Source organism: Nerophis ophidion, linkage group LG26, assembly GCF_033978795.1.
Source record: "Nerophis ophidion isolate RoL-2023_Sa linkage group LG26, RoL_Noph_v1.0, whole genome shotgun sequence".
Taxonomy (NCBI): Eukaryota; Metazoa; Chordata; class Actinopteri; order Syngnathiformes; family Syngnathidae; genus Nerophis; species Nerophis ophidion.
This window is the reverse complement of record NC_084636.1, coordinates 10,902,055-10,926,979: the sequence shown is the minus strand read 5'-3', so window position 1 is coordinate 10,926,979 and position 24,925 is coordinate 10,902,055. Positions and strand designations below refer to the sequence as shown.

At 38.5% G+C, this 24,925-nt stretch overlaps 1 protein-coding gene across 4 annotated transcripts in view; it reads left to right on the top strand.

The window, feature by feature from the left end:
• Nucleotides 1-24,925, top strand: part of bloc1s2 (biogenesis of lysosomal organelles complex-1, subunit 2) — a 74,516-nt gene that overhangs the window by 29,809 nt on the left and 19,782 nt on the right. The window contains exon 1 of one of the 4 annotated variants that reach the window (XM_061888462.1): nt 24,101-24,303. The exons of 1 other annotated variant lie outside the window; for it this stretch is intronic. In XM_061888462.1, coding sequence (XP_061744446.1) covers nt 24,141-24,303 — 163 coding nt within the window. In that variant the 5' untranslated portion in view covers nt 24,101-24,140. Of the gene's footprint in view, nt 1-24,100; nt 24,304-24,426; nt 24,451-24,925 lie in introns of those variants that run through there. 2 more of the 4 variants (XM_061888463.1, XM_061888465.1) reach the window with 2 other exon arrangements.

Below are 24,925 nucleotides of genomic sequence, written 5' to 3'. Positions count from 1 at the left end.
TGCCGGATACCAGCAGGGCCGAGTCATCCGCAAACAGGAACAATTCACAGTGGCATGCTGATGGCATGTCATTTGCGTATATCAGGAACAGTAAAGGTCCTAGTATACTGCCTTGGAGGACTCCCCAGCTTACTGAGAGGGGAGGGGACATGGTGCCGTTCACCTCTACCACCTGTTTCCTCCCCTCCAAGTAAGATTGCATCCAGCTCGATGAGGTTTCGTCGAATCCGATTGCTCGGAGCTTATCCAACAGTATAGCATGGTTAACGGTGTCAACCACGCCTCCAACAAAAAGTGCTATTCGGACAGAGAAAACGACAATTCCCCCATTAATTTGAGCGAGGATGAAAGATTCGTGTTTAAGGATATTGATAGCGACGGACTAGAAAAAAAAAAAAGATTAAAAAAAAAAAAAAAAAACGCGATTGCATTGGGACGGATTCCAATGTTTTTAGACACATTTACTAGGATAATTAAGGGAAATCCTGTATCTTTCTATTGTGTTGCTAGTGTTTTAGTGAGTTAAATAGTACCTGATAGTCGGAAGGGTGTCTCCACAGGTGTCTTGACGCGCAGTGTCTCAGGAGCAAGGGAGTAGGTTTGATTTTGAGATTGGTGGTCACACAAAAGTGCTCCAAGGCAGCACTCTGAAAGTTTACTTTTTTTTTTTTTTTTACATTAGCAATCATAATTTCACGTCATGCAGATGTTATAGGGCAGGGGTCAGGAACCTTTTTGGCTGAGAGAGCCATGAAAGCCAAATATTTCAAAATGTATTTCCGTGAGAGCCATATCATATTTTTTAACACTCAATACAACTAAATGCGTGCATTTTTAAGTAAGACCAACATTTTTAGAGTATAAAAAGTCTCTTATTCTTTTTCATAACATTGTTATTCTAAAGCTAACCAATAATAAATAAAATGTAATGTCTGTTGATCATGTTTTTGTTTGGCCATGTGCTGTTTGTCTTTTGAACTCTTTAAGTTCCTGTTTTCTTCCACTCCCTTGTCTGGTTTCCTTGGTTACTCATTTTGTCCACCTGTCTCTGGTGGACAAAATGCCTGCTCACCTGCTTCCCGAGCACTAGTCAGAGGCAGTATTTAAGCTTGTCTTTGCCAGTCAGTCGCCCTGGCGTCAATGTGATCTTTTCTTGCTCTGTGCTGACTTTTTTCATGCCTTGCCATAGTTTCGTGCTTCATGCCATGCCAAGTAAGTTTTGTTTGATTAATGTTCATAGTCTGTTTATGCGTTAGCTTTCTTCCTTAGCCCAAGTTGTGCCTCCGCTGTGAGAGATTTTTGTTTGTATCTTTTTTTTAGTTTAAATTAAGTCATGTTTTTACCTAAATGCCGTGTCCCGAGTAGTCCGTCTGCCTTCCTGGGAGAACTAACCCGCAGCAAACTGCGACGACCCCCCCCCATCGTGACATAAAATACTTCTTACCGTTAATGCGACTTCTTGAACAGGTGCGGTAGGAAACGGTTGGACGTTATTTTTAGCATTGTGAATTCCAGAGGAATTATTCATAATTATCGTGTTAAGCAATGTCAGCTAAGATTTATCTGAGAGCCAGACGCAGTCATCAAAAGAGCCACACCTGGCTCTAGAGCCATGGGTTCCCTACCCCTGCCCTAGGGCAACATTGATTGATTGATTGATTGAGACTTTTATTAGTAGATTGCACAGTTCAATCAATCAATGATTATTTATATAGCCCTAAATCACTAGTGTCTCAAAGGGCTGCACAAACCACAACACAAACCACGACATCCTCGGTAGAGCCCACATAAGGGCAAGGAAAACTCACAGCCAGTGGGACTTCTGTGACAATGATGATTATAAGAAACCTTGGAGAGGACCGCAAATGTGGGCAACCCTCCCCTCTAGGGGAACCGAAAGCAATGGATGTCGAGCGGGTTCAGTTCAGTACATATTCCGTACAATTGACCACTAAATGGTAACACCCGAATAAGTTTTTCAACTTGTTTAAGTAGGTGTCCACGTTAATTCATGGTAAACGTTTATATAGGATAGGATAGATCTGGGGTCGGGAACCTTTTTGGCTGAAAGAGCCATGAAAACCAAATATTTTAAAATGTATTTCTGTGAGAGCCATATAATACTTTTAACACTGAATACAACTGTCAGGTTCAAACACTTATGACATGTATTAAACAGACAAGAAGCAAGGAATCCAACAGACAGGATTCAATTTAGCTCAATGAGGAGAAACCCGTGGACCTGTACCCTTGTACAGTGTCGTCCCACAAGAGAATTCTATGCCTCTTAACAACTAAATGCGTGCATCTCTTATTCTTTTTAATAACATTGTTTTTCTGAAGTTAACCAATAATAAATAAAATACTCTTGACCATTAATGCGACTTCTTGAACAGGTGCGGTAGAAACGGATGGATGGATTAAAATGCATGAGAATGTTTTATATTTTGAACGTTATTTTTAACACTGTGATTACCAGCAGAATTATTAATTACTTAGCGTGTTAAGCAATGTCAGCTAAGATTTATCTGAGAGCCAGATGCAGTCATCAAAAGAGCCACATCTGGCTCTAGAGCCATAGGTTCCCTACCCCTGTTATAGGGTAAAGCAACTAAAATGAAAGCAAAGGAGACAACTTGGAAGAGTTATCATCTTTACTCTTTAGTGTAAGGCTGTAGTGCAACTGTGCATCATACTGTCAATGAACATAGCCTACTGTCCATCAACATCATCAGAAATACATTCATGCAATACAACATTGTAAATAAACATAAATGAACTGTAATAATCTTTTCCCAAACCTGTGTTTAAATCACTCACAATTTTTCCCTTCATTTACTTCTTTCCATTGCTGCGTTTGTACTGTAAAAATGTTACATGAAACTAAAAAAAATTAAAAAAATAAAACGGAAAGGTGAAATCCGGCAATCTGATTGGCTGTTAACCGTGGTATAAATATTGAGCATGGCTACTATTCTAAAGCCTTATCACAGCGCAGGCTATCACTCCGCCTCAGGCACGTATGAATGGAAGTTGTTGTCATGTATCCGTGACAACGGACTGTTGCAGTCCGTAGTAAAAGACAGCTGATGTTTTTACGATGTTAAAAAAACGGACTAAAGTAGTTGAATTCACATGTTTAAGGTTAACTTTCACCTACGGGGAGGGTTAACAATGGTAGAGGGGACTGAGCATTGACTTTCACCTGGAAAAAAAGTGGAGGAAAAGACGAGATGCAGTGCTAATTTGGAGCTAACGTCCGGATAAGTGGGACTGTTTTTTCCACAGTGAGGAGTGACAGTTGAGACAGCCAATCTCACGTAAGTTAGAATGAAAGCGGCAACCAATCAGGGAGCGATATTTAGGTTAGAGGCGGGACTTCTAGCAGAGACCGACATTTAACCCTTACTGTGCCATAATCATTGACTAAACATTACGGGCAGCGCTTGTATTGATAGTGACTACACAGTAGCTGCTGGATATTGGTAGGGACGTGTCCCTAGCGTCCCTACCCAATTCTACGCCCTTGCTCAGGGGAGTCGACGGCAGCTATGGACGGCACAAGCTCAGCTTTTCTCCGGTAAGAACTGACTTTTTAAACCACAATTTTCTCACCGAAACCTGCTGGTTGACATTCGGTAGGATCCATGTTGGCTCTGATCCATAGGAAAGTTTCACCTCCAGGAATTTTAAACAAGGAATCACCGTGTGTTTGTGTGGCTAAAGGCTTAAGCTTCCCAACTCTATTTTTCTACTGTGACCTCTCCAATATTAATGGAACAAATTGCAAAAGATTCGGCAACACAGATCTCCAAAATATTAAGATTGCAACACATGCCAATACGGCCTTTTTAGTTTACCAAATTACTATTTTAAATTTCCCTGGAGTTTCGTCTTGAAAACGTCGTGTAATGATGACGTGTACGCAAGACGTCACGGATTTTTAGGGAAGTATGAGCGCTGCACACACACACAGCTAAAAGTTGTCTGCTTTAACGGCATAATTACACAGTATTTTGGAGCTCTGTGTCGCTGAATCTTTTGCAATTTGTTCAATTAATATTGGAGAAGTCACAGTAGAAAAATGGAGTTGGGAAGCTTTAGCCTTTAGCCACACAAACACACGGTGATTCCTTGTTTAAAATTCCTGGAGGTGAAACTTTCCTATGGATCAAGCCAACATGGATCCTACTGAATGTCAATCAGCAGGTTTCTGTGAAAAAATTGTGGTTTAAAAAGTCAGTTCTTACCGGAGAAAAGCTGAGCTTGTGCCGTCCGTAGCTGCCGTCGACTCCCCTGAGACACTGCTCGTCGAGACACCCTTCCGACTATCAGGTAATAGCAACACAATAGAAAGATACGGGATTTCCCAGAATTATCCTAGTAAATGTGTCTAAAAACATTGGAATCCGTCCCAATGCAATCGCGTTTTTTTTTAAACTTATTTTTTTAAATCTTTTTTTCTTTCTAGTCCGTCGCTATCAATATCCTTAAACACGAATCTTTCATCCTCGCTCAAATTAATGGGGGAATTGTCGTTTTCTCTGTCCAAATAGCACTTTTTGTTGGAGGCTCCCATTAAAAATAATGTGAATATGTGAGGAGCCCCCACACGTGTGACGTCATCGTCTGCGACTTCCGGTAGAGGGAAGGCATTTCTCTTAACACCGAAAGTTGCGAACTTTATCGTGAATGTTCTCTACTAAATCCTTTCAGCAAAAATATGGCAATATCGCGAAATGATCAAGTATGACACATAGAATGGACCTGCTATCCCCGTTTAAATAAGAAAATCTCATTTCAGTAGGCCTTTAGCTAGGCCAGGGGTATACAAACTTTTTCCACTGAGGGCCATCCATCCATCCATCTTCTTCTGCTTATCAGAGGTCGGGTTGCGGGGGCAGCAGCCTAAGCAGGGAAGCCACAGAACACTTTTCCACTTTGCATCAGTCCATCTTAGATGGTCTCGGGCCCAGAGAAGCCGGCGGCGTTTCTGGATGTTGTTGATAAATGGCTTTCGCTTTGCATAGTAGAGCTTTAACTTGCACTTACAGATGTAGCGACGAACTGTAATTAGTGACAGTGGTTTTCTGAAGTGTTCCTGAGCCCATGTGGTGATATCCTTTAGAGATTGATGTCGGTTTTTGATACAGTGCCGTCTGAGGGATCGCAGGTCACGGTCATTCAATGTTGGTTCCCGGCCATGCCGCTTACGCTTTCTCCAGAATCTCTGAACTTTTTGACGATATTATGGACCGTAGATTTTGAAATCCCTAAATTTCTTGCAATCGCGCTTTGAGAAACATTGTTCTTAAACGGTTTGACTGTTTGCTCACACATTTGTGGACAAAGGGGTGTATCTTGCCCCATTTTTTGGGAAGCAGTTTTTATACCCAATCATGGCACCCCCCTTTTCCCAATTAGCCTACACACCTGTGGGATGTTCCGAATAAGTGACGGCTCCCGGAGTGTTATCTGGCGCAAGCGTATAAAGAAGTCATACTGTTCCATTACTGTTGTTCATACTGCTGTCACCACTCAACTACCAAAGAACTGTAGACACCTTAATATCTGTTGCTTCCTATACTGTACATACTGTTATACTATTTGATCTTGCACTGCTACTGTATTTGACTACTGTACTTCTACTTGTACTGATACTTCTAACATAACTACTGTGACTTATTGTGCAACTTAATTGTCTTGTAATTAATGTACATCAGAGCTATTCAATTTTTTGTATTTTTGTTTTGTATTTAGTGTATTGGATTCTGCAACTAGTGTTTGGATCCCACTGTATGCAATATTTGAAGAGCAAGGAAAAATGCATTTCAGTGTGGTGTAGTCTGCATGTGAAAAATAAACTTGAACCATACAGAAATATCTGTAGTGTTCATCAGGGGAGGCAAGGCAAATTAAACAATAAAAAAAAAAAAAAAATAACAGTTTGAATTGGTCCAGGTTATCGGGAACTGTTATTACCGACGGACAGATGTCGCGATGTGACTGCAGCCAGGCACATAAGAAAACCCTCGTCTCTGTCGCTTTCACTCATTTTCCGCTTTTCCACTAATGCAGGGGTAGATAGATAGATAGATAGTACTTTATTTATTCCGTCAGGAGAGTTCCTTCAGGAAAATTAAAATTTTCAGCACAATCCCATTCAAGTTTAGACAAACATTACAGGAAGACAGAACAGGATCGCTGACGGGTCTGCCGGCTTCCAGCGCCCCTTACAAAAAAGATGAGATAAAGGTAAACAAAGGGGGGGAGGGGGGGAGAAAAAAATAGAATATTAAAATAAAATTTAAAAAATCGGTCTTTGCCTGGGCCCTGGAGAGGAGGTGCAGACTGAGGCCAAGGGAAAAAAACAAATAAATTAAAAAAAATTAAAAAACAACTCATAACCATGGTACACATCCCTCTTCCATGTGTGTAAGAGGGAAACATCAAACATCAAAGAACACAGAGGACATAAAAGACATTAAAGCAGCAGATACAACCAGACACTTCTACATACAGCTATGAATAAAAAGTAAAAGAAACATATCCACTGTGGTGGCCTCTGCGGTGTTCCACGCCATCGTCTGCTGGGGAGGAGGGAGCATGGTCAGAGACAGAAGCAGACCCAACAAAGCAACCAAGACAGCTGACTCCACTCTCGGTCAGTGTCCAGTCCGCATGGATGAGCGAGGATACGTCCAAGGTGACTGAGGTGTCCGACACCTGCTCACCCAGTCAAGACACCGCGAAGCCTCTCCGTCCCAGCGCTCAGTGCTAGCTCCGCAGCCCTGTCCCTTCATCCGCATCTCCTCCAGTACATTCAAACAGACTCTGGTGTAGCAGACACCCAGCAGCTGGTCTCCATAGCCAAAAGGCTCCCGGGAGGCAGATCCAGAAGTCCACAAAAAAAGCACCACAGAGGTCACGAAAGTGCCACCCCTTGTCACACAGTCCCAAAGGGTCCCGGACCAAAAGGCAAAAAAATATAATAAGACATGAAAACAAGAGGGAAACACAAAAGGATGACACAAGAGCACAGAGCTCCTGCCTACAGCAGCCACTACAGCAGCGCCATCTTGGAAAAATGGCAAATGGTAGGCAACCCAGAATGTTGAAAGAGCCATTTTGGACCCAAATAACACAACGCTGTCAAGCATCATTCATATAAAACTTGCAGGCCGCACTAACATTAAACTTTCATATTAAGGTGGGGGCAGCAAAATGTCTTGCCCGCTGCAATTGGCCTGCGGGCCGCGTGTCTGAGACCCCTGATTTGACCTCTTAAGGCCAAAGCTGTTTTTTTTTTTTTTTTTACATGTTTTTTTTTTTATTTCTTTTTGCTGTTTGGGCTTATTGGACCCTAATTAGAATAAAAACTAAGAATCATCTTTTTATATGATTTTCTTTCCATAAGTAACAAACGTGTACCTCTTGTTTAGTGACATGCTAATTCTTATTTTTACACTTTTTAAAATTCCATTGTATGTTATACTCTTCTGACACCACCAGATGGCAGTATAAGTGTCCACATAAGCGGCCATAAGACCCAAATTCAGTAGTGTACACAATATAGGATATAAGAGAAAAAAGTGCTGTCCACGCATGTGGCCAACGAAGCCTTCAGAGTTAACCCAGTTTTTTTTTTTTTTTTAAATGCATGCAATGCTTTGTACCATAGGCGCCGATCCCACGGGTGCTTCGGGGCCCGACAATGCCGAGCACCCATTTTTTGATTGATTGAAACTTTTATTAGTGGATTGCACAGTACAGTACATATTCCGTACAATTGACCACTAAATCGTAACACCCGAATAAGTTTTTCAACTTGTTTAAGTTGGGGTACACGTTAATTAATTCATGGTAATGGTAAGAAATGGACATTAAAACAGTGCAGGTCTGACTTCGTAGGGTATGTACAGCAAGTAGTGGACAAAAGAGATCAGAAAGCAAATTAACAACTGTATACATTTGATTTACATTTGATTATTTACAATCTCGGGATGTGGTGGGGGAAGGGTGTTAGTCTAGGGTTATAGTTGCCTGGAGGTGTTTTTTTTGTGCGGTTTTGAAGGAGGGTAGAGATGCACTTTCTTTTACACCTGTTGGGAGTGCATTCCATTTTGATGTGGCATATTGGGAGAATTAGTTAAGACCTTTGTAAGATCGGAATCTGAGTTTAACGTGGTTTGTGGAGCTCCCCCTGGTGTTGTGGTTATGGCGGTCATTTACGTTCTGGAAGTAGTTTGACATGTACTTCGGTATCAGGGAGGTGTAGCGGATTTTATAGACCAGGCTCAGTGCAAGTTGTTTTACTCTGTCCTCCAACATGAGTCAGCCCACTTTGGAGAAGTGGATAGGAGTAAGGTGTGATCTGGGGTGGTCTAGAAGTAACCTGACTACCTTGTTCTGGGATGTTTGGAGTCTAGATTTGAGGGTTTTGGAGGTGGTGGGGTACCAGGAAAGGCATGCGTAATCGAAAAGGGGTTTAATGAGAGTTCCCGCTAGAATCTTCATGGTGCTTTTGTTGACCAGAGAGGAGATTCTGTTCGTTGGATGACCTTTTTGATTATAATTGGTTGCCATTCAGGAAAGATTAGCTTGTAGAATGGAACCTAGGTAGGTGACCTCATCTTTCCTGGTGATAACAATGTCACTCACTTTGATATTGAAGTCACTGACTTTCTTACGGTTGATTTGGGACCCAAATAAGATGGATTCCGTTTTACCTAAGTGTATGGTCCTGTAACCCAAGCACTGGACTAATGTGGTCATCTTTCCTGGTTCTAGTCAAGACTCGAGCAGCAGCATTTTGGGTGTACTGCAACTGTTTTACAGTTTGTTTAGAGAGCCCGGTGAGAAGGCTGTCACAGTAGTCTAAACTGCTGGAGACAAAAGAACTACGCTTCCTTTTTAGCTGAAAAACGGTCGCTCTCAAAAAAGTGTTAGCTCTTTTTTTTTTTTTAAACCTTGAAATCTTTAAATTCATCAACAGCTTCAGACCTTTCCATAGATTTAAGTTTTAATATAATTCTAATCGTTTTACATTTCAAGCTCTTTTTATAAAAAAACCCAACTTTTTTTATGAAGGGAAAACAAAATATGCAACGTGGATTAGGTGACATAAATACAGCCTTTAATAGGTCAATAATTCACGGCAACACGGATTTTGATGCATTATTATTTTTTTGGAACTATGACGTTTTTTTCCAAAAATTCCCACCATCCCTCTCTGCCGAAAAATAGTCAAACTAATAAGAGTCTTATGAGTAAGTCATATGATTTTTTTTTTTTTTTTTTAACTTTCAACACTTCAAATCTTTCAGCAGCTTCAGATCCATTCATTTTTATTAGTTTTTTCTTATTTGTGTGTGTTTTAATGTTTTATGTTGTTTTTGTAAAAAAAAACAAAATAATAAAAAAAAAAAAAACACGGGAAAAACTAAATAGGAAAAATTTTCCCCCAAAGTTGGTGTGGAGTAAAATACTGAAAATGATTTATTGACACTCTTAAATTGGTAAATACGATGAGAATGTATCAAAAACACAGCCAACAAGGTAACAAAACATAAGAGACTGTATTTACAGGCAAAAGTCATAGACCCATTTCAGTGCTGTGTTACGCTCAGCAAAGGCTGGGTCCCAGAAGCAGAGCACGTAACAAACGGAACCGTTCAAAAGGTTTAATATGCAAATTAGGGAAGGATCAAAAAAATAATGGCACTGGGTGGAGGAGCCCTGCCATTAAAACAACAAGGGATTAAAGTAAATAGAGTGACTATGCACAAAAACAAAGTAACTAATGAAACATTGAAAAAATAATTGCACTTGAACTGACAGGCGGAAGCTTGGCATGGTCTGGATTAGTGACGGAATGTTAAGGGAAAGAACCGATGTGTGCAATTACTATATGCAGGGTGTGGAGATTTCTGCAAGGTGTGCTTAAGAACTTCCTGCCTTTCTTCGCTGCCATGACAACTGGGAAGAGAGAGAAAGAGTTAGAGCAGGGCGGCCATGAAAAGCACACGAAAGAAACAGGAATGTGATACTTTTTTGGGGATTTTTGCCTATTGTTCACAATTAGAGACAAGAACAAATGTCTTTTTGTTTAGGATTCTGAAGACGATAACACTTTCAAGTGCATCGTGCTTCTCTCGCTCCCGGAAGTAAGACCTACTTTAAGATCTTTAAGACCGATCTTAGCTCCGGTTTAGTACTAAATTCGCATGTGGAGTACAGCCCACCTGAACTTTGAGACATCAAAGACAATTCGGTTATCACAATCCCACTGAAGCTGAGATCCACATTGGGAAGAGAACAGCTCCTGAGGACAACGGAGTGACAGAGCAGAAGTAAGACCTTTTAAGACCGATCTCAGCTACGGTTTAGTACTAAATTTGCATGTGTAATACAGCCCAACTGAACATGAGACATCAAAGACCGTTCGGTTATCACAATTCCACCGAAGCTGAAATCCACACTGGGAAGATAGCAGCTCCTGAGGACAACGGATTGGCAGAGCAGAAGTAAGACCTACTTTAAGACCTTTTAGACCGTTTTTAGCTACGGTTTAGTACTAAATTTGCATGTGGAGTACAGTGAAGTGAATTTTGTTTATATAGCGCTTTTCTCAAGTGACTCAAAGCGCTTTACATAGTGACACCCAATATCGAAGTTCCATTTAAACCAGTGTGGGTGGCACTGGGAGCAGGTGGGTAAAGTGTCTTGCCCAAGGACACAACGGCAGTAACTAGGATGGCACAAGCGGGAATCGAACCTGCAACCCTCAAGTTGCTGACACGGCCACTCTACCAACCGAGCTACGCCCCAACTGTACTTTGAGACATCAAAGACAGTTGTGTTATCACAATTCAACCGAAGCTGAAATCCACACTGGGAAGACAGCAGCTCTTGAGGACAACGGAGTGGCAGAGCAAAAGTAAGACTTACTTTAAGACCTTTGAGACCGATCTCAGCTACGGTTTAGTACTAAATTAGCATGTGTAATACAGCCCAACTGAACATTGAGACATCAAAGACAGTTCGTTTATCACAATTCCACCGAAGCTGAAATCCACACTGGGAAGACAGCAGCTCCTGAGGACAACGGCGTGGCAGAGCAGAAGTAAGACCTACTTTAAGACCTTTTAGACCATTTTTAGCTAGGTTTAGTACTAAATTCACGTGTGGAGTACAGCCCAACTGAACTTTGAGACATCAAAGACAGTTCGGTCATCACAATTCCACCGAAGCTGAAATCCACACTGGGAAGATAGCAGCTCCTGAGGACAACGGAGTGGCAGAGCAGAAGTAAGACCTACTTTAAGACCGATTTTAGCTACGGTTTAGTACTAAATTCGCATGTGTAATACAGCCCAACTGAACATTGAGACATCAAAGACAGTTCGGTTATCACGATTCCACCGAAGCTGGAATCCGCGCTAGGAAGACAGCAGATCCCGAGGACAACGGTGTGGCAGAGCAGAAGTAAGACCTACTTTAAGACCTTTTTAGACCGTTTTTAGCAACGGTTTAGTACTAAATTCGCGTGTGGAGTCCAGCCCAACTGTACTTTGAGACGTCAAAGACAGTTTGGGTATCACAATTCCGCCAAAGCTGAAATCCACACTGGGAAGAGAGCAGCTCCTGAGGAAAATGGAGTGGCAGAGCGGAAGTAAGACATACTTTAAGACCTTTTAGACAGTTTTTAAGCTCCGGTTTAGAACTAAATTCGCGTGTGGAGTACAGCCCAACTGAATATTTAGGCATCAGAGACCGTTCGGTTATCACAATTCCAACGAAGCTGAAATCCGCGCTAGGAAGACAGCAGAGCCTGAGGACAACTGAGTGGCAGAGCAGACTACAGAGTCCTGATAAGGAACGCAGATTTTTGAACAATTTCCTTTGTGATCGAACAATTTCTCTTGAGGATCAATAAAATTTGTCTAAGTCTAAGTGCAATTTTTTTATTCCTATTTATTCATTTCATTCCACACAGCGTTCTCAGTCGGCTAATCTTGTCCTACGTCTTTAAGAGCCTCATGTTTATTGCCCGTTTTTATCTATTTGTTTTTCTTGATACTTGCTGGGACCTGAGTCCACATTTCTTTCTGTACATGTGTAAATGTGTACATGCAGGTATGACAATTAAAGCTCCTTGAATCCTCAACCTAAAGAGGGGCCCCAGGACTGACAACTTTTTCCAACACCCCCCCATATAGGAAGGGCCTTAGGAACCTACCAGACAGAGTTCAGGGTTAGTCGCACCAATAAAAGGCAGAAGGTGATGAGGCAATTAAGCTCTCTTTAACTACTTTTGTTTTACATTACGGCTCAATTGCATCATGAGGAATTGACCCACAGGAGCCAGTTGGATCGAGAACTACTCAAAACTTCATGCATGCTTCATGTCTGCATGTTTTGGCACAAGAAACCACCTGCTAGTATATTTACCAACAGCTGCAAAATGTGTGATGATGCGTTGCATTTTTTAATCTGCTATGGCTCTTGGAAATGATGATGAATTACAATAAATGTTTGACCAAATGGATTTACTCTTTAAATATAATATATTTTAATGTGTTTTGTAGTTGTGTTTTGAATATAGCAGTATTGCATGATAATGCAGGTTGTGTATTGTTTTTGACAAATGACATATGGGCTTCAATCAATCAATCAATCAATCAATGTTTACTTATATAGCCCTAAATCACTAGTGTCTCAAAGGGCTGCACAAACCACTACGACATCCTCGGTAGGCCCACATAAGGGCAAGGAAAACTCACACCCAGTGGGACATCGGTGACAATAATGACCCAGTGGGACGTCGGTGACAATGATGACTATGAGAACCTTGGAGAGGAGGAAAGAAATGGATGTCGAGCGGGTCTAACATGATTCTGTGAAAGTTCGATCCATAATGGATCCAACACAGTCGCGAGAGTCCAGTCCAAAGCGGATCCAACACAGCAGCGAGAGTCCCGTTCACAGCGGAGCCAGCAGGAAACCATCCCAAGCGGAGGCGGATCAGCAGCGCAGAGATGTCCCCAGCCGATACACAGGCAAGCAGTACATGGCCACCGGATCGGACCGGACCCCCTCCACAAAGGAGAGTGGGACATAGAAGAAAAAGAAAAGAAACGGCAGGTCAACTGGTCTAAAAAGGGAGTCTATTTAAAGGCTAGAGTATACAAATGAGTTTTAAGGTGAGACTTAAATACTTCTACTGAGGTGGCATCTCGAACTGAGGTGGCATCTCGAACTGTTACCGGGAGGGCATTCCAGAGTACTGGAGCCCGAAATGAAAAAGCTCTACAGCCCGCAGACTTTTTTTGGGCTTTGGGAATCACTAATAAGCCGGAGTCCTTTGAACGCAGATTTCTTGCCGGGACATATGGTACAATACAATCGGCAAGATAGGATGGAGCTAGACCGTGTAGTATTTTATACTTAAGTAGTAAAACCTTAAAGTCACATCTTAAGTGCACAGGAAGCCAGTGCTTAAAGAAGAAGACTACAATATAATGTAACTTGGACAACAACATAGAGAACAGGGGAGATTCAGTTGATTTTTGATTTGAAGAGATTGTTTTTTAATTGAAACCAACCGCTCCATCATTAAGCTGTTGTTTTCTGGCTGAGAGTGAGAATAAAGAATGCGTTAACTTAATAAAATGTTGAGTGTATATAATGTTTGAATGTCAACGGTGATGAGAATCTATATATATATATATATATATATATATATATATATATAGGAGGAGAGCACATTTGAATGTTTCAGGTTAAAAGTCCGTTTATATTTTCCTACTAAAGGAATAAATGTTTTGCTATGTCCTCATTTTCAATACAACGCAACAGTAAAAAATGTTCATAACATCGGAGGCTAGCAATTTGTGTTTTGTGGTAGTGTGCTTACAATTATGCTTCATAAAACTTGCTGAATTGTAAACTTAAAAAAAGGGTAATATTTTCTAACTTCTCTTTTTTCCACCAAAAAAGAGAAAAAGCAGAGAAAAAGCCATCAATCCGTCAATACTTATGTATGTATATATATATATATATATATATATATATATATATATATATATATATATATATATATATATATATATATATATATCTCCTGATGATTGAGGGAACCCCTCATGAAACAGTTCTGTAGAGATGAAATAGTCTTGTGATTTTTTCCCCATACATACATATATATATATATATATATATATATATATATATATATGCTTCCTCCCACTTCCAAAGACATGCACCTGGGGATAGGTTGATTAGCAACACTAAATTGGCCCTAGTGTGTGAATCTGAGTGTGAATGTTGTCTGTCTATCTGTGTTGGCCCTGCGATGAGGTGGCGACTTGTCCAGGGTGTACCCTGCCTTCCGCCCGATTGTAGCTGAGATAGGCGCCAGCGTCCCCCGCGACCCCGAAAGGGAATAAGCGGTAGAAAATGGATGGATGGATGGATATATATATATTTATGCATATTGCAGTATCCCACGATATTGGCCAGATGTGCTCAATACTTTGTTGATTTTGATAATACTTTTTTTTTCAAAAATTTGTAATTTGCTATTTACAAAATTAAAATCAACTATGGCGTTATTGTCTGTAGGATTTCGAGAACAAAATTGATTTATTCCATTTAGGAATAAGGCTGTAACATAAGTAAATGTGGTAAAAAGCGACGCACGGACATTTACCATGAATTGATTAACGTGTACCCCGACTTAAACAAGTTGAAAAACGTATTTGGGTGTTACCATTTAGTGGTCAATTGTACGGAAAATGTACTGCACTGTGCAATCTACTTATTAAAGTTCAAATCAATCAATCAATCACAGTGCCGGCCCAAGCCTCCATGGGGCCCTAAGCAAAATTTGATATTGGGGCCCTCTATTTCTGCCAATAATATCGATTGTTGATCATTTACACACCTACTATAAACTCATTGCGGCTCTGGCAGTGTTGTTTACATTATCCTATTGTCAGCCTGGCATGCCTTTACAAATGACATGTCATTTATAAAGATATGGGGGTGGCCCAGTTAAGAACATAAATAATACCAATGAATGAACGAATGATGTCCAGAGTGCCACACATGGTTCCTAATCTTAAAATTTAGAAAACATTCAGCTACAAGAGTGGCCTGGGGTTGAACAGTCCAAGTGATAAAGCTTTGTATTTACAGTAAAAGTGTCATCTTGTACATATTCGTCTTTAATTACTAGTTAATATTTTTAGTTAATTGTTCATATTTAATGTTTACTTTGTACAAAGAGAGCGCAGTCTACTGAAGTTACAAATGTATGCATAATTTCCAAAAACGATTTGCAAAGTGGAATACATTTAGACGAGGTAATTACAGCCTTTAATAGGTCAATAATTCATAACACTATTTATATTTTTTGGAACAATTACAAAAAACAGACTACCTCTCTTTATCTGAATAACGGACATGCCAAAAAAGTGTTAAAGGTAATATTTTTTTCAATTTGACGCTTTAAATTTTTTCAACAGTTTTAGACCTACAGTATCTATAGATAGAACGTTTTTATATATTCCTAATATTCATTTAATGTTTTATGCTCTCTTTTTGTACACACACACACAAAAATAATAAGAAACATTTTTTTATGATTGGGAAAAACACCCAAATATGCAATAATTGAATAACTGAGTTGCAAAGTGGAATACTTTAAATGAGGTAATTACAGCCTTTATTAGGTCAGTGATTAAAAGCACTGATTTTGATGCATTATTTTGCTGAAAAAAGCACAAACTCTAAAATGTAAGTTATAAGTTAAATATATATATATTTTTACTTTAAGCACTTAAAAATTTTCAGCACTTTTAGACCATTTCTGTAGATATAAAGTTATTTTTTTTAATGTCTTGTATGTTTATTTCTTTTTTGTATAGAAAAAAAAATACATATATATTTGGAGAGACATCTATCTATTGTAGAAACCAAACCATACAGCTATTCAGCATCTTTGTATTCCCACTATTTGGATATTTAAACGGCACCAAGAGTGAAAGTAACCTTGCATACAGCTTTAAAAGGCCTAAGAGCATTCAATTCTATTTTATTTACACTATGTAAACTCGTCGCATCAAAACTCATTTTTAAAGTATAATAGCTAATAAGAGACCATAGAAAATGTTAGAAATAATATACTCTTTAAGTTGTACTTGTAAAAGTGGTCTTGTTTATAAACTATTACAGAAAGTAATGTCTGCTTTTAAAATAAAAATAAAACACTTAACACATTCAGAAAACACAAAAGCAAAAGACTAACAGTTTACATTTCAACAACACAAAAATAAAAGACTAAATACTTTACAATTACAAAAAAACACAAAAGCAAAAGACTAAACCGTTTACAATTTTACAAAACACAAAAACAAAAGAATAAATACTTTACAATTACAGAAAACACAAAAACAAAAGACTAAATACTTTACAATTACAGAAAACTCAAAAGCCGAAACAACTATCACAGATTGACAGCTGAATCAGCCAATCAATGTTAAACTGAAATAGTAAACAAAGACACGGCGGATGTGGTCAGTGATTGGCTGATTTAGCTGTCAATCTGGGATTTGGGACATTCTGTTTCCGGTTTATGAAATTGTTTGAACTTTGTTGTTGTGTTTTATGAAATTGTAAAGTGCTTTGTCTTTTTGAAATTCTGAACTGATTCGTCCTTTATTTAGTTTTCTTTATTTGCAGGCCACCGTAGATGATAGTTCTGTCATTTGTGGTCTTCAATTTGAAGTTGTTTGCATACGATTTAATTGAACAAAAACCACACAAACAGAACCCGATTGTTTGCGAAAGGCTGCGCGGGGTATTATTGTGTGGCGCAAAGAAAGACTTTTGTCTACCATTTTCTCTTGCACTGTGCAATAAGAATGTTTTGTTAATTGCTTTTGGGGGCCCCCTGGTGGCCGCGGGGCCCTGAGCAAGCGCTTAGTACGCTTATGCCATGGGTGTCAAACTCTGGCCCGCGGGCCAAATATGGCCCGCCGTGTAATATAATTTGGCCCTTGAGGCAATATCAATTTAGCATTAGAACTGGCCCGCCGGTGTTATACAGCGTCAGTCAACAGTCATACAGGTCACACTGAGGGTGGCCGTATAAACAACTTTAGCACTGTTACAAATATATGCCACATTGTGAACCCACACCAAACAAGAATGACAAACACATTTCGGGTGAACATCCGCACCGTAACACAACAGAACAAATACCCAGATGCCCTTGCAGCACTAACTCTTCCGGCGAAACTTCCAGCAAACTGACCAATAATTAACGTTTTATTCATGCATTTTCTCTTGCTACTTCAAAGCTTGAATGTTTGGTTCATTCATTATTGTTATTTTATTTTCAAATTTATTATGAGCCTGTGGAAAAAAAATTATATTTACCTCAGAAGATTGCAAATAGAAAAAAAGGCATAACATTTTTATTTAAATTGTATTTGATATGCCATTGATATTTTTTTAATTATTATTATTATTTGAAACTGGATTTTGCATGTCACTAAAGTTATATAAGCCTTGCTTGTTCAATATTTAATGCAAAACTTGTTTGGGTCCCTATTAAAAGGTTAATTTGTCAACCTTGGCCCGCGGCTTTGTTCAGTCTTAAATTTCGGCCCACTCTGTATTTGAGTTTGACACCCCTGGCTTATGCCTTGGTAGGTTTTCAGTATATTGAAAAATATGTGTCAGAATGGGAGTCAATGGGCAACAATAATGGGCAACGGGACAAAGTGCGTGTATAGTAAATGAATATCTCCTTTATGGGAGATAGGCTCCAGCGACTCCCAAAAAAGGGACAAGCGGTAGGAAATGGATGGAATAATTTTGCATGCCATGATGCCCGAAGGGCTTCTTCAAAGCTATATGGCCAAATTTCAGCCCTCAAACCCTTACATTTGGGATGGGATATTGTTGAGGCTTGTGCAGCCCTTTGAGACACTTGTATTCAAGCGCTGTACAAATTAACTTTGACATCCCCCTTCCACCCCGAAAGGGATAAGCAGTAGAAAATTAATGAATGGATGATTGATTGATTTAATTGATTTGTCGATAGTGGAAAAAAGATGCAGAATTTGAACGATAAGGGTTGAAAAAATAACTTTAAAAAAAAGGATAGGAAAAGCGGTAGGAAATAGATGGCTGGATGGAATAGTCCAGGGGTCACGAACGCGGTGCCTGCGGGCATCAGGTAGCCCGTAAGGACCAAATGAGTAGCCCGCTGGCCTGTTCTAAAAATAGCTAAAATAGCAGCACTTACCAGTGAGCTGCCTCTATTTTTTAAATTGCATTTATTTACTCGCAAGCTGGTCTCGCTTTGCTTGACGTTATAAATTCTAAGAGAGACAAAACTCAAATAGAATTAGAAAATCCAAGAAAATATTTTAAAGACTTGGTATTCACTTGTTTAAATAAATACATTTATTTGTTTTACTTTGCTTCTTATAACGTTCAGAAAGACAATTTTAGAGAAAAAAATACAAGCTTAAAAATTATTTTAGGATTTTTAAACACATATACCTTTCTACTTTTAAATTCCTTCCTCTTCTTCCCTGACAATTTGAATCAATGTTCAAGTATTCTTTTTTTTATTGTAAAGAATAATAAATACATTTTAATCTAATTCTTCATTTTAGCTTCTGTTTTTTCGATGAAGAATATTTGTGAAATATTTCTTCAAATTTATGATTAAAATAAAAAAAGATATATTCTGGCAAATCTAGACAATCTGCAGAATCAAATTTAAATCATATTTCAAAGTCTTGAATTTTCTTTTAAATTTTTTGTTCTGGAAAATCTAGAAGAAATAATGTTTGTCTTTGTTAGAAATATAACTTGGTCCAATTTGTTATATATTCTAACAAAGTGCAGATGGGATTTTAACCTATTTTAAAACATGTCATCATAATTCTAAAAATAATCTTAATCAGGAAAAATTACTAATGATGTTCGATAAATTATTTTTTACATTTTTTCAAAAAGACTTGAATTAGCTAGTTTTTCTCTCTTTTTTTTCGGTTGAATTTTGAATATTAAAGAGTGGAAATTTAAGATAAACTGTTTCAAAATTTAATTTAATTTTTTTTTGTGTTTTCTCCTCTTTTAAACCGTTCTCCATCCATCCATTTTCTACCGCTTGTTCCCTTTTGGGGTCGCGGGGGGCGCTGGCGCCTATCACAGTTACAATCGGGCGGAAGGCAGGGTACACCCTGGACAAGTCGCCACCTCATCGCAGGGCCAACACAGATAGACAGACAACATTCACACTCACATTCACACACTAGGGCCAATTTAGTGTTGCCAATCAACCTATCCCCAGGTGCATGTCTTTGGAAGTGGGAGGAAGCCGGAGTACCCGGAGGGAACCCACGCATTCACGGGGAGAACATGCAAACTCCACACAGAAAGATCCCGAGCCTGGATTTGAACCCAGGACTGCAGGACCTTCGTATTGTGAGGCAGACACACTAACCCCTCTTCCACCGTTCTATTAAGTTTTATTTCATCATTTATTCTCTACAAAAAACCTTCCATAGAAGGAAAAAAAATGTACAACGGAACGACAGAAATACCCGTTTTGTTATATTTATCTTTTTCTATAAATATTTATTGTGAGAAATCATTAAGATGATCAGTGTTTCCACAGAGAAAATATCATTAATTATTAATAATAACAGAGTTAAAGGTGAATTGAGCAAATTGGCTATTTCTGGCAATTTATTTAAGTGTGTATCAAACTGGTAGCCCTTCGCATTAAGCAGTACTCAAGAAGTAGCTGTTGGTTTCAAAAATGTTGGTGACCCCTGGATTAGTCCATGGAGTTCGTCGCCCCCGTGCGTCACTCATTGCAACGACAGAAGAGTGAAAGTGGTTGAAATTGTAGCGATAATACTCCATTGTTTACTTTTTTTTTTTTAATCTTCCTCTCGTTAATTGTTTTATTCTTGTTCTCTTTCACTACTAGGCAAATGATTTATTTTTTATATAAAACACTAACGAATCACGTGATGTCACAAAAGTTCCGTTGACGTAAAACCAGCTCGACGGAAGTGACGTAATGCAACCTCATTATATACTATTGGCTAAGTTTTATATTTCTAAATGTAAGTTTCTCAATACCCAATTTTTTTTTGTGCCTGTAAAAAAGAATTAGAACTCTAGTTTAAAACGCTCACTACGTCTAACAACCAAAAAGCTGTTGAAACTGTGATGCTATTCTAAATTTGGATTATTTACTGAACTTTTGTGAGCCTATGGCTTTACATTTTGTTACACACAAAAAATATATATACACACACACACACACACACACACACACACACACACACACATATATATATATATATATATATATATATATATATATATATATATATGCAATTATATATATATATATATATATATATATATATGTAATATGTGTGTTTTGCATTCTATTTTAGTTACTTTATTTAGTTTACCACCCCATGGCGCTGTTTTGTATTGTTTCTGTACTTGTTTTGTTTATTTTTTTTGCTTACATGTAGATGTTGCATTTTATAAATAAAAGTTTATAAAAAAATGTTTTTAAATAAAATAAACAGCTTGACAGGAAGTGACATAATGTTTGTGCAGGTGTGAACCGCTTAGGTCAGTGGTTCTCAGATGGGGTTACGCGTACCCCTAGGGGTACTTAAAGGTATGCAAAGGGGTACGTGAGAATTAAAAAAAATATTCTAAAAATAGCAACAGTTCAAAAATCCATCCATCCGTCCATGTACTACCGCTTATTCCCTTTGGGGTCGCGGGGGGCGCTGGTGCCTATCTCAGCTACAATCGGGCAGAAGGCGGTGTACACCCTGGACAAGTCGCCCCCTCATTGCAGCAATTCAAAAATCTTTTATAAATATATTTATTGAACAATATATTAAATGTATTATATATAGATAATCTATAGCATCTACACAGCAACCACTGAATTGAATTATATTATATATATTATTGTATTATATATTGTATATATATATTGTGTATATGTATAGGGGTGGGACCTAATAAGTTTACTTCTTCCCACTCCCTTTTGAGCCAATCTTGACATCTACAAAAGATTAGTCACATGTAATATTTTCAATGTAGCTGTAAATATAATGTGTGTATATATATATTTCTTTTGTATTTTATGTCATTCGTTTGTTTTGTTGCATGGCTCAAAATAAACCATTCATTCATTCATTCATTCAACAATACTTCAACAAAATATGAATGTAAGTTCATAAACTGTGAAAAGAAATGCAACAATGCAATATTCAGTATTGACAGCTAGGTTTTTTGTGGACATATTCCATAAATATTGACATGTAAGATTTCTTTTTTTGTGAAGAAATGTTTACAACTAAGTTCCTAAATCCAGATGGATCTCTATTACAATCCCCAGAGAGGGCACTTTAAGTTCCTTCTATGTGTAGAAATCTGTATTTATAATTGAATCACTTGTTTATTTTTCAACAAGGTTTTAGTTATATGTATCTCTTTTTTTCCAGGTAGTTCAAGAAAGACCACTACAAATGAGCAATATTTTGCCCTCTTATACAATTTTTAATAAATCAGAAACTGATGTACAGTACATATTCCGTACAATTGACCACTAAATGGTAACACCCCAATAAGTTTTTCAACTTGTTTAAGTAGGGGTCCACGTTAATCAATTCATGGTAAAACACAGCCTAATTTAAAATACGCCACTATAATTACCTATTCCAAAAGTAAACTTTTACTTTTGAATAAATTATATTTGTATTCATATGCATGTTCATTTACGAACGTTTAAGGCAGGGGTCTGCAACCTCTGGCTCTTTAGTGCCTCCTTAGTGGCTCCCTGGAGCTTTTTAAAAATGTATGAAAATCGAAAAAGATGGGGAAAAATATATTTTTGTTTTAATAGGGTTTCTCTAGGAGGACAATCCCACTATTTATATTAAACATGCTTTTCTGATGACAGTATTTGGCGAGTGCCCTTTTGTCCTACTAATTTTGGCTGTCCTTGAACTCACCGGAATTTGTTTACATGTACAATTTTCTTGTTTTATGCCACTCTTTCTTTGTCTCATTTTGTCCACCAAACTATTTATGCTGTGTGTGATTGCACAAATGTGAGCTTTGTTGATGTTATTGACTTGTGGGGAGTGCATGACTTCAAGCGAATCGATGCTAACATTCTATTTAGAATATATTTATCGGTATTCCTCGGTTGTTAGCGTGGCTGTGCCAGCAACTTGAGAGTTCCAGGTTCGATCCCCGCTTCCGCCATCCTAATCACTGCCGTTGTGTCCTTGGGCCAGACACTTTACCCACCTGCTCCCAGTGCCACCCACAATGGTTTAAATGTAACTTAGATATTGGGTTTCACTATGTAAAGTGCTTTGAGTCTCTAGAGAAAAGGGCTATATAAATAAAATTAACTTCACTTCACTTTATGTACATATTGTATCACTATGCCTCACTTGTATGTATATTTCAGCTCATTTAATTTCCTATGTCCTCTGTTTATTTAATTTGTATCTGCATTTCTCATGACATATTATCTGTATGTAATATTGGCTGCATGTCTGATAGTTGTTTGTGTGCCATGTTGTTCCAAACCACAGCAAACATTACCCAGCTTGCATACATTGTTATAAATCCATTCAAAGAAGACAGCTTGCCATTTTCTTTAACTTGGACCTTTGGCCATTCAAAGCCAGTAATATCTAAACATTATCTCATATTCTAAGAAGCCTCTGTTTTACAAATGTTTTCCAATGTTGTGAAAATGTGTAAAATATTTCAACATTTCTGTCAACAAAGATTTGTGTCAGCCTGCAACACAGTCATTTTGATAGTAGGCTATCATAGCCCATATAGACATTTCCGTCATGTGTTGCCTTCATTATAACACTTACAGGACTGTCTCAGAAAATTAGAATATTGTGATAAAGTCCTTTATTTTCTGTCTAGAGTTCAGGAGAGGCTTGACCATGGGAATACGGCTATTGAAGCTGTATCCGTTGAAAAGCTCTATGGAGATGATGATTTAATTTTCCAGCATGATTTGGCACCTGCTCACAGTGCCAAAACCAGCAGTAACTGGTGTACTGACCATGGTATTACTGTCCTCGATTGGCCTGCCAACTCTCCATAGAGAATTTGTGGGGTATTATGAAGAAGAACCTGAAAGACACCAGACCCAATAATACAAATGAGCTGAAGGCCGCTATTGAAGCATCCTGGGCATCCGTAACACCTCAACAATGCCACAGGCCGATTGCCTCCATGCCACGCCGTATTGATGCAGTAATCCGTGCAAAAGGTTTCCCAACCAAGTACTGAGTGCATTAATTGACATTTTCAAATGTTTGATTTTGTTTTGGTGCCATAAATCTTTTTTTTTTTTACTTGGTCTGAGGAAATAATCTATTTTTTTTAGATAGGATTTTGGAGTTTTCTTAAGCTGTATGCCATAATCCGCAATATTGAAATAATAAGAGGCTTGCAATATTTCAGTTGATGTGTAATGAATCCAGAATGAATGACATGTTCATGTTTTTGGTTGCATTACAGAAAATAAAGGACTTTATCACAATATTTAAATTTTCTAAGACAGTCCTGTATATACGGCTTTTCTTTTTTTTATTTTTTTTTATTTTTTGTCCAATATGGCTCTTTCAACATTTTGGGTTGCCGATCCCTGGTTTAAGGCAGTGGTCCCCAACCACTCGATTGGTACCGGGCCGCAGAATATTTTTTTATAATTTTTTTTTACATTTTATTTGTATTTTTTATTTATTAAATCAACATAAAAATCACAATATACACTTACAAGTAGTGCACTAACCCCAAACAACTCCATTTTTCATGACAAAAAATAAATAAATAAATAAAAAATTATAATAATAATTCCCCCGCACCCCGCCGGGCCGCGGGACAAATTATCATGCGTTGACCGGTCCGCAGCTACAAAAAGGTTGGGGACCACTGGGCCTAAAGGGATGAAAACAAGGAACGTTTAGTTTGAAAAACGATCACCGGAAGTGTGACGGTCACGTGGATGTCCAAACATAAACCAAATGGCCGCCACGGGAGACGACGCTGCCGCGATGGACAGCATCTCCAGGTCACCCGGGGCCCAATCGGCTCCTCTGAACGCCACCGAAGATTGCAGGAGTCAAGGAGATGGCTCGGAAGACGTCAAGGAAACTCCGGCACCCGCTGTTAAAAAAACCACCAACAGTGAGCCAGTTTTCTTTCCTGCTTCCGTAGCATGCTAATGCTAACGTCTCACAACAACTAAAATGACACTGCTTTAATGGCGCCTTCTGCCCTACAACTACTAGAGCAGTGGTTCTCAAATGGGGGTACTTGAAGGTATGCCAAGGGGTACGTGAGATCTTTTTTAAATATTCTAAAAAATAGCAACAATTCAAAAATCCTTTATAAATATATTTCTTGAATAATACCTCAACAAAATATGAATATAAGTTCATAAACTGTGAAAAAAAAAAAATGCAATATTAAGTGTTGACAGCTAGATTTTTTTGTGGACGTGTTTCATAAATATTGATGTCAAAGATTTATTTTTTTGTGAAGGAATGTTTAGCGTTAAGTTGATGAATCTAGATGGATCTCTATTACAATCCCCAAAGAGGGGACTTTAAAGGCCTCCTGAAACCCACTATTACTGACCACGCAGTCTGATAGTTTATATATCAATGATGAAATATTAACATTGCAACACATGCCAATACGGCCTTTTTAGATTACTAAATTGCAATTTTAAATTTCCCACGAAGTGTGATGTTGAAAACGTCACGGTATGATGACTCGTATGATGACGCGTGCGTTTGACGTCTCG